The sequence below is a fragment of the Acartia tonsa genome, chromosome 8 (genome assembly GCF_053477335.1).
Source record: "Acartia tonsa isolate MP-2025a chromosome 8, ASM5347733v1, whole genome shotgun sequence".
Lineage (NCBI taxonomy): Eukaryota > Metazoa > Arthropoda > Copepoda > Calanoida > Acartiidae > Acartia > Acartia tonsa.
In genome coordinates, this window is record NC_137267.1 from 2,640,001 (window position 1) to 2,651,898 (window position 11,898).

Consider the following 11,898-nt stretch of genomic DNA (forward strand, 5'->3'; position numbering starts at 1 on the left):
CATAGGGATATTCAGTATATTCCATTAAAAGCACTTTCTAATCGATTCAGCATCGAGATCTTACGAAAAAAATCTTACTTTGAATTACAGTTTAATTTAGATATGTATTATTTTTTTTAAATTACCTAGCCTATTAAAAGTTTTCTTTTTCAACTGTAAAACACTTAAATATACTTTCTCCTTTAAAATGTTTGTATTAAAGCCGTCAATGCTAAATCTGCCAATATGTAAAATATTGTGTCCTAAAATAACTCAGGCTATTTTGGTTGGTTTGTCTGCAAGACCTATGTCCATCCTCCATTCATTAAAATAGAAATATGGCTGTGTCCGTCTTTTTAAGGTGACACAGAGCCAGTATTCCGAGAATGTACACGAGTTTTAAAAGTATAAAGTGCAAGGTTATGATTGTTAGATTGGTTCATGATTTAAATAACTGTCTTTTTTGTTAATAACCCATTTCTAAAAAACCTACATGTATAAAATATGTACTGTACAAAATCGGAAACTGAATTGATACGCCATCGTCTTTAAGAAGTGTCATGACTGTTACAAACAGGTGTCTCATCGTTTCTGCATATTGTCATAGAAACCAAGGATATCAAGGGAAAAGGAAATTGGCAAAAAAAATGATGTACACCCAAATTAATGAGAAACATAATTATCCCTTCTGTATATCAAAATCAATCGTGTAAAAGTTTATACACTTCTATTTTATGTGTTTAATTTTGTGGAATTGATGCCACACTTTAAAAGGAAGATAAGATATGATTCAATGAATTTAATTGTTGCTTTTTTGTCCAATACTTTAGATAGATAGCCTTTTTGTCCAGATTTTTATAATATCAGGGATATAATGGGTAAACCAATGGACAATAAATTGATGATACAAAAAAATTATGATACATATAAATACTCATAGATAGGTACTAAAAAACACATACTTTGCTGGTATTAATTATTATTAATGGAATAATTCTAATATACTTTTGAGACAATTAATTTGTTTACGATTAAATTTTGCTGTGTATAAACCGATTCTGAGCAATATTGAAAAAAGGACATGCATACTATCATATTATGGACAAATAAAAAATCATTGGCCCTGTTTTGTTGACTCGAGAGAAAGAAACATATTTTTATTATCTCTTTCATAACCTGTTTAAATAGAAAAAGGAGAGGAGTTATTATTTAAAGGCCCAATTAGAATAGCTTAAAATTTACCCTATACCTATCAAATGTATAAATTAATCCAAAGAAATTTTTAAATAACAAGGATGACAACATCCATAAAAGCGAAGCACTGAAACAGTAGGACAAACGGACATTAACACTTGTATAGTATCTAAACTGAAAAATCGGAACATAAATATATAAATGTCGAATCAAAATTGTAGGTAAATTTGTTGAAAAACTGCTTAAAAACAGGATAATGTTTATGGACATACTTACATTTTTGGACTTGATTATAGAGTTGCTTCGATTATAATATTGTTCTTTGTTGTCCCAGGAATCAATATACCAAAAATCAGATCAAACGGATAATTAAAACACTTGAAAATTTGTTGTTAAAAAAGTAGAAAAATCAACATGTTTAAAATGGACGTACGGACATTCTGGTAATGATTATAGAGTTGCTACGCTTTCTAAATCGTACCCAACTACTACAGAAATCATCATGCAAAGTTTGAAATCAATAGGACAATTCTAACATGCCTAAATAAACGAATAAAAGCTATCTATCTCGGACGGACGGACGGACGGACGGACGGACGGACCGACCCTAATTATAGAAAAGCTTCGCTTTTAAAAATAGTTGGAAAGAAATAAATACAGCATAATTATTATCATCTTTGTTTTTACAAGGTTTCATTAGATTGATTGAAATTGAAATAAAAAGATGGACCAAACTCAAAACGGATGGATCGTTCTTAAGGAAGATGACTTCTAAGTCCGCTGATAAAATTACAATACCCTGTCATTAATCACAATACATTTATAAATACACAGTACACACATACATGTGCCATCTTCAGAGATCAAGGAAGAAAGATATTTATCAGCCAAAAATCATGTATTGCTAAGTATTACAGACAATTTTCCATGAATATTAAAATAAGACCAGTTTCAGCCCCTCGATGCCAACAACTAGGTTTACATAAATCTTAAATTTTTGTTTATTTTAACATCCGCGGAAAGCTGTTGATAATACGATTCGATAAATTACTAATATATTCTACTTTAATGGGTTTAATAAGCTGTCTGACTAACATTCATATAGATTAACATCTTCAATGATGATAAATAATATTACCCCAACTGCATGTTAAAATATTGGTTGAAAAGTGTGGCCTCTCCTAGTTTGAACCAACCAACCAAAATTTAATAAAAAAAATTCTAAGCTTAAGTTCCCAATGAGAGCTATGAAACTTCTAAAACTTTGGGTACTAGTATATTTACAGTCCTATAGCATATCCCTTTATGTCCAATGTTGATAGATAGTTGGATTGTTGCTTGTAGTACATTTATAAGCTGTAAAGAGATACAATAGATTATGATTACAAAAGACTCGTTATACATACATACAAATATATTTATGGCCACCCAAGAGTGTTTAGAGTGTATAGAATAGATAACCTATTAGTCTGAAAGTTAATAAGTGTTAATGTACCTCTTTTCAGAATTCGAGAACATCATATCTATAACATTTCATTAAAGGTTACTTTCCTTTCTTAAACACTCATAAATATAAACCCCATAGAATGTCTAGTAATTATTTAAGAAAAATAATTAAAAATCCAATGAAAAATTGCCTAAAGAAGGTGTATCAACTTTTTTTTTATAGCTAGCCGGTTCTTTTAGTAAGTAGTAGATGTAAAATTTTTCATAGAATTCAGATATGCAATCGTTTTTTTTTGTAGACCTCTTATTTTTTAAGTAATTTAAGTTTTTTAAAAAAATAATTAAGTCGGTTTTAAGGTACTAAAACGCAACAAAATAAAAGAAGAAAGTGGCCAGTAAGAACAAAAATAGTAAGATCTTTAATTTGACACCTTACTTTTAAAATTCTGTTGAGTAATTATTGAAAAAATCTATTTTTTTAACCTCGGTTTAATAAAAACTTTAGACCTAAATATTTTCTCAAACAGACATAAAAAACATGGGTTGATATATACCTTTAGAATCAGAAAAATATTACGAATCCATTGTAAGCAAAATTGAAAAAAAGTAAAAAAATAAAAAAAATAAAAAATGGCCAATTGTATTTTTTGTTCTGGCAACACTATCGTCTTACCTTTTTTACCCCCTCTTTACCCCCTCTATACCCCCTTCCCATTTTTATACTCAATTCAAAAGTTAAGACGTTGCCTGTAAAATATAATATGATATTTTCATATAATTCCTTTTATTGTAGTTTATATACTATATTGTAAACTTTTTTTTTCAATTTTGCTTACAATGGATTCGTAATATTTTTCTGATTCTAAAGGTATATATGAACCCATATTTTTTTACTTGTGAAATGATAAAATTGAGTTCAAAGTTTTTATTCTCGTGGGTTTAAAAAAATCGATTTTTTCAATAATTACCTGACAGAATTGAAAAAGTAAGGTGTCAAATTAAAGATCTTACTATTTTTGTTCATAATGGCCATTTTCTTTCTTTTTTTTGTTGCATTTTAGTACCTTAAAATCGACTTAATTTTTTTTTTTAAAAACTTAAATTACTTAAAAAATAAGAGGTCTACAAAAAAACCGATTGCATATCTGAATTCTATGAAAAATTTTACATCTACTACTTACTAAAAGGACCGGCTAGCTATAAAAAAAAAAGTTGATACAACTTCTTTGAAACAAAGGATCTACTGCAGTTCACGGTAAAATATTGCTGGTAACGGATATTGCTAAAAATCTATGAATTTAAACGGCTGCTAGCTGCCAAACGGCTGAACGTACAGATCAAGCCCGCACACTGTTTTAAGCGGCATAAAAAGGCCTACAAATAATCTGGAATAGCCATAAATCAATAATTCGTAATTATCTCGCAGTGCAGAGAAATGCGCGAAAAAGGCCTATTTTACACGATTTTTCTTCAGTGAAGCTTTCCATGTGCATCATTGGATTTTGGCTATTACAAATTATTTGTAGGCCTTCTTATACCGCTTAAAATGGTGTGCGTGTATGGTCTGTACGTTCAGCCGTTTGGCAGCTAGTGGCCTTTAAAATTAATAGATTTTTAGCAATATTCGTTACCAGCAATATTTTACCGTGAACTGCAGTAGATCCGAAACAAATATATAAAGACAAACAGTCATAAACACTACTACTACCAGATAGACGTTCAATTACTGCATAAAACGACGGGAAATAATATTCGAATACTTCACACCTAACAGATAAAAAAATATGAACATTGGCTAATTTATATCACAAAAAGTGTGAAAAACAGGCAGAGACAAATGCATAGTTAAGAGGCCATTGTTTTTAGAGGTTCTTGGAGGAAAATATAAACGGAACAATAGAAACAATGCCTATTTAGCTTTAGCCTTTTAACTAAACTCTATTCTATAAATCTACTAATTTTGGATAACAAATATTGAACGTTAGGTCAATTATAGATGGTTATAGCTACACTGATGTGCGTTCATTTCCGCTCATAAATAACAATACAAAATTATCAGAGCTGCATATTATTACAATAGCACAAGCTTACCTCTAGGTTTTTGCCTAAATCTCTCGTTATTAAACTTACTTCTATTCTACTTGTTTTTTTGTTTTGTTTTTTTTCATAGCAAAACTTTTCTATGCTTAACTTTATCTGTCCATCCATCCGTAATAGTACATGATAACTGTATTTTCTTAAATGCTATTCAAGATAGACAAAGAACATCCAGTATACAATTTGCTTCGTCATGATTCAAAAGAACAATTATTATTTAATACAATACGATGTTTTTCTTGATTTTTTATTTATTATGCCATAATCAATAACTGCTCAAAATTTAAATTTATCCATTGTTTAACCTACAATTTCTTGTGCCTTACAACTTATGAATTATTTCTTTCTTGTTGTAAATATCAAACACTCTAAGTTTGTTTGATAATATGTGTAAGTGAATGTACACCTATAGGAAGTGTGGTCAATAATATTTATTCAATAAGTAACGTCAAATTTAATAATTGCCTCAATTAAATAGGCAACAGGTAATATTTTATTCATGATATTTATAATTGACTTAGAGACAAAACCTTTCAGTTATGATATGATATAAATTAGGCGTATTTATAAGCAAATAGAACCACATTATCAAATCATTCAATACCAAATTAAGGCTAATAAAGACTTAAATGAAAAATAAAATAGAATAAAAACCTTCCAGGAACCTACTAAAAGCTTCACTAAACTGGAAAACCCAATTGGTTTAGTTGTGAAAAGAAAATTTACTAAAAAAACCTTAAATAATAATTGTCTTGGCCCTCCTATATAAACTGTATCTACATTTGGGAACTCATATTGAATTTTGATTGGTTGTTTGTAGACTAGTTTAAACTCTTCAACCAATAATTGAAAGAGGAGTAATTTTTATCATCATTAGCGAACTACATCAATTTGTATCCCATTGTCTTGTCCCTTTAGTTCCATGATGTTGTACATAAGTGTAGGTAGAAATCGTGAATACTTGAAATAAGTAATTGGTAGGTAGTCTTTACAAACCAGGGATTAAAGGGATAAGTCAATGGACAATAAATGTATACACCATCAACTAAATTACCCCTTATATAAATAATATTGGATTAAAAGCCTGTCAAACCAACCTGTCAAAATCTAATAAATAACATGTTTATAAGACTTTGGGTACTTGTGTAATTTACAGACCAATGTCCCCTTCCTCATTGAAACAAAGAAGCCTGCCCTACTTCCTTACAAGTTCCTTGGGTTGTTATTATAACAACAAAAGTTTTCAATGATTAGAATATCGTTTTGTCGATACTATGTTAGCCATGAAAACTTTTGTTTAAAGATAAATAAAAAAAACAGAACCTTGGGTACTTTTTATAAACTTTGAAAGGTGGATCAAACAATACTTTAAAAATACAGAAGGGAAAATTTTGTTTATATATCATCATTGAGGTTATGTGTCAATATCACATCTATTAAGTAATAATATAAACTGAAAGAAACAACGTTATTTGTTTACTCTAAGATACAAAAACAAGGAAAAATTGTAAAAGAGCTGCGCTTATTATAGTGTTGCCGTGTAAAATTTGTGATATTTAACGCCCAACATGGGTCATATCACGATTTTTTAACACATAATAAAAACAATACAAAGTTTCATAGATTTAATTCAAGCTCTAATAATTTTTATATATAAAAGTAACAGGATGGCTAATAGCTATCCGTCTGTAACTGTGGTTTTTTTCTGTAGCTTAAGTCTTGCTGCCCTTGGTTGTCCTTCAAAGTGAAGTTACTTAAAGGTCCTAGAAAGATTTATGAATATTTTTGGGGACGGGTACCTTCAACCTTCACAAAAAAAGTATTCCCCACCAATAAAAAAAAGTTACTTTAAAGAATATACATTGAAAAAATCTGTAGTGACTACGATTCTCAAAAACAAATACATTCTACTTTAGCAAATATCTAATACATGGGTATTTTAACCTTAAAAACTCCTTTTCGAAATCTAATGTTTATGATTATCTGCTTTTTATGCTATGAGGACAAGACATAATTAAAAAGTCATTAATTACAGGACAGCGACGCTTAGCAGTCATAACATATTTAGTATGTAGTATCAATGGAAAAATAAAGCTACTATATTGTTTTCTCAAATAATCAGTCTGGTCATAATGTTTGTTATTTCTAGCCATGGGGACTTCGCCAATTAAAATTAGGGGGGGGGGGGAGTATAATTTTTTCTGAGGCCAATATCCCTAGGTAGGGTCATCTTAACCTCCCCAAAAATAGTTACAAAACTTCCCCAAAATCTTCACTAAAAAATAGAACTTTATCGCTAGCAGAATAAAATTAAATAATGCATTATATGCTTTTCAATTTAATTTATTTCTATTGTCTTTGTAATTTTCAAACTAATTATAAAATTTTTATGTACATATAGAATCTTATATACAAAAAGGCACTAAAAAATCAACCCTCTAAAGTATAATAACTCTCTACAAATTATAAAAGGAAGACCCCTATAAAGAAACATTGTGGGCGGTATTTGTTTTATTCAATAAGGAAATCATGATTTTATAATTAGTATTCTTTAATAAAATTATAAAGAGAATGAGAATATTAGATGTTTTGTTTCTATTTATCTATCTACCTATATATGTATATCCATCTATCCATCTATCTATCTATCCATCTATCTATCTATCCATCTATCTATCTATCCATCTATCTATCTATCTATCTATCTATCTATCTATCTTTCTAGGGTGAAGTAGAGTACTATGACTATATTGACAGTTATACAGATGTAAAAGCCTCTGGAAGCAACCTTTACCTCCCCCCTACACCAGAAGTAAACCAGGTATTAAATCATACATAAGCGGATGTGCCCTTGGTCTCTAGGGGCTTTGAATTCAATCAAATACTCTTAAACTATAATCAAACTAAATCAATCAATAATCAGTTACATGATCTAGAATATGAATCAAGCTTTCTTAAATCAATACTGTTAAACAGTAAGACTTTCTATTTTGTTTCCGCTGTGCTGCTTATAAACACTATTATCCTTAACTTAGACATGCTAGAATTGTCATATCGATTTCAAAGTCTGTAATAATTAGGTACGATTTAGAATGTGTAGTAACCCTAATGTATTAGAATGTTTGAGATAATAACACCATTCATCTGATTTTTGTAATATTGATTCCTAGGACAACCAGTTATAATATAATAAGCGGGGCATCTCTATAATCAAATCCTAAAATTAAAAGTATGTTATTTTACTGTATCCTATACTAGCGGCTACGCCCCTAGTCAAGGAGAGAGTCGAATTTAATAATTCAATTTCTTATTTTAGATTTTAAAAGAAAAAGTAAAAAAAAAATTTTTTTGGGGGGGGGTGCCCCCCCTCCTTTTTAATTTTAGTTTTAAAAAATTTAAAAAAAAAATTGGGGGGGGTTCATTTTTTGGTGGGGTTGGGGGTGTTCCACCCCCCAAGAAAATAGTTATAAACCTTCCCGGGACCTATGAGAAGCTACCCTGTTAAGGAGAACCCGATCGGTTCAGTGGTTAGCGAGATCCTTCGGCACAGACACACAGACAGACACACAGACAGATACACAGACAGACAGACAAACATCCTGTTACTTTAGTATAAGGATTTACATAATTTTGCATCAAATGTAATACAATAATCTTAGAGCTTTGCTTTTATGAATTAAAACTGTTTAGGCACTTGACCTTCAAGATCGTAGTGGACGACGTATCGGTACAGGGGGACAAATCTTACTCAATAACGCTGGTGTTGGCGGTCAACCTGCCGGACGAATCCTACTCAATAACGGCGGAGCCGGCGGTCAAAGACGGGGTCAACGAATTCGTAACGGGAAATCTTTGAATAGAAAATCCTCAGAGGATTTGGATGAAGATATACAGGAATGATTACTTTATATTTAAAACTAAAGCTATTCCAAGATTTTAATCTTAAAATTGAATAGCCTAAAACTAACCCAGGACCTATGTGAAGATTTACTAAAATGGAGAACTCAATTAAATGGAGTCAGAACTTCCAGATTAAAGTCGTGCAATTAAATGGTTGTTTTCTTCATGTTAAAATTCCAATACAAATATTAGTTTATTCTTTACTAGCGGCTACGCCCCTAGAGGCCTCTAGTGGCACTTTGAATGTTTTTTTTATTTAAAATATCTAATTACAGAAATAATTGGTTTATGTTTCGTTGGAGTCTCTTTTTCGAGAGGGGTAATTTTTTTCTATGGGGCGATTTCTCCTGATAGGGTGGTGGTACCCTCCCCCAAAATAGTTATAAACCTTCCCGGGACTTATGAGAAGCTACCCTGTTAAGGAGAACCCGATCGGTTCAGCGGTTAGCGAGATCCTTCGGTACAGACACACAGACACACACACAGACACATAGACACACAGACATCCTGTTACTTTAGTATAAGGATTTTGAGTAATAATCATTTTAGAGTTCTGAATTACTTGAAGAATTATTGGAGGCTGCTTTAGATACAGTTAAACAGGTAAGTAAAACATAAAATAACATTCACAGCAAATTAAAAAGATTAGAACTTTATTAATTTGTAGCGGCCCAAGTTCGTACCTTTGGGGATAATTGCCTAAAACTATACTAAGCCATTTAAGATGCATCCTTAAAAAGCAACCTCATTTCAATGGAAAAAAATATATGTTTTGATTTAAATAAATATTTTCCTTACATTATATAACTAAACTATAAATTAGTCCTAGTATAGAAACTTTACTCACCATTTTAGAAACTAGAATTAAAATGTTATGTAAGCATCTAAAAGAAAAGAATTAAGGGACTAAACATTTTTTTTAAATAAAGGACCCTGAGGCCGGTGGAAGAATCATCCTACCCCCGGTGGACCCGGAGGATCAGGCTACTCTACAACAACTATTGCAAAATAATGACCCTAGCCTACAGGTATATACATAGAAAGATATAATTATGATAGAATTATCCTACTCCCTTTGGACCTAACTATAACAACTACTACAGAATAATGATCCTAGCCTACAGGTATATACATAGATAGATAGAATTATCCTACTCCCTGTGGACCTAACTATAACAACTATTACAGAATAATGACCCTAGCCTACAGGTATATACATAGATAGATAGAATTATCCTACTCCCTTCGGACCTAATTATAACAACTACTACAGAATAATGACCCTAGCCTACAGGTATATACATAGAAAGATAGAATTATGATAGAATTATCCTACTCCCTTTGTACCTAACTATAACAACTACTACAGAATAATGACCCTAGCCTACAGGTATATACATAGATAGATAGAATTATGATAGAATTATCCTACTCCCTTCGGACCTAATTATAACAACTACTACAGAATAATGATCCTAGCCTACAGGTATATACATAGATAGATAGAATTATGATAGAATTATCCTACTCCCTTCGGACCTAATTATAACAACTACTACAGAATAATGACCCTAGCCTACAGGTATATACATAGATAGATAGAATTATCCTACTCCCTTCGGACCTAATTATAACAACTACTACAGAATAATGACCCTAGCCTACAGGTATATACATAGAAAGATAGAATTATGATAGAATTATCCTACTCCCTTTGTACCTAACTATAACAACTACTACAGAATAATGACCCTAGCCTACAGGTATATACATAGATAGATAGAATTATCCTACTCCCTTCGGACCTAATTATAACAACTACTACAGAATAATGACCCTAGCCTACAGGTATATACATAGAAAGATAGAATTATGATAGAATTATCCTACTCCCTTTGTACCTAACTATAACAACTACTACAGAATAATGACCCTAGCCTACAGGTATATACATAGATAGATAGAATTATCCTACTCCCTTCGGACCTAATTATAACAACTACTACAGAATAATGATCCTAGCCTACAGGTATATACATAGATAGATAGAATTATGATAGAATTATCCTACTCCCTTCGGACCTAATTATAACAACTACTACAGAATAATGACCCTAGCCTACAGGTATATACATAGAAAGATAGAATTATGATAGAATTATCCTACTCCCTTTGTACCTAACTATAACAACTACTACAGAATAATGACCCTAGCCTACAGGTATATACATAGATAGATAGAATTATCCTACTCCCTTCGGACCTAATTATAACAACTACTACAGAATAATGATCCTAGCCTACAGGTATATACATAGATAGATATAATTATGATAGAATTATCCTACTCCCTGTGGACCTAACTATAACAACTACTACAGAATAATGATCCTAGCCTACAGGTATATACATAGATAGATATAATTATGATAGAATTATCCTACTCCCTTTGTACCTAACTATAACAACTACTACAGAATAATGATCCTAGCCTACAGGTATATACATAGAAAGATATAATTATGATAGAATTATCCTACTCCCTTTGTACCTAACTATAGCAACTACTACAGAATAATGAACCTAGCCTACAGGTATATACATAGATAGATAGAATTATGATATAATTATCCTACTCCCTGTGGACCTAACTATAACAACTACTACAGAATAATGACCCTAGACTACAGGTATATACATAGATAGATAGAATTATGATAGAATTATCCTACTCCCTTTGGACCTAACTATAACAACTACTACAGAATAATGATCCTAGCCTACAGGTATATACATAGATAGATAGAATTATGATAGAATTATCCTACTCCCTTTGGACCTAACTATAACAACTACTACAGAATAATGACCCTAGCCTACAGGTATATACATAGAAAGATAGAATTATGATAGAATTATCCTACTCCCTTTGTACCTAACTATAACAACTATTACAGAATAATGATCCTAGCCTACAGGTATATACATAGATATAGAATTATGATAGAATTATCCTACTCCCTTTGGACCTAACTATAACAACTACTACAGAATAATGACCCTAGCCTACAGGTATATACATAGATAGATATAATTATGATAGAATTATCCTACTTCCTTTGGACCTAACTATAACAACTACTACAGAATAATGAACCTAGCCTACAGGTATATACATAGATAGATAGAATTATGATAGAATTATCCTACTCCCTTTGGACCTAACTATAACAACTACTACAGAATAATGACCCTAGCCTACAGGTATATACATAGATATAG

The 11,898-nt window shown here is 31.1% G+C and overlaps 1 protein-coding gene across 1 annotated transcript in view; it reads left to right on the forward strand.

Annotated features, from left to right (window-relative positions):
- The window catches only part of LOC145325567 (uncharacterized), an 11,296-nt gene extending 2,680 nt beyond the window's left edge, over window positions 1-8,616 (forward strand). The window contains exons 4-5 of the mRNA XM_080168539.1: window positions 7,442-7,537; window positions 8,407-8,616. Coding sequence (XP_080024665.1) covers window positions 7,442-7,537; window positions 8,407-8,616 — 306 coding nt within the window. The remainder of the gene's footprint in view (window positions 1-7,441; window positions 7,538-8,406) is intronic.
- Window positions 8,617-11,898: the final 3,282 nt, after the last annotated feature.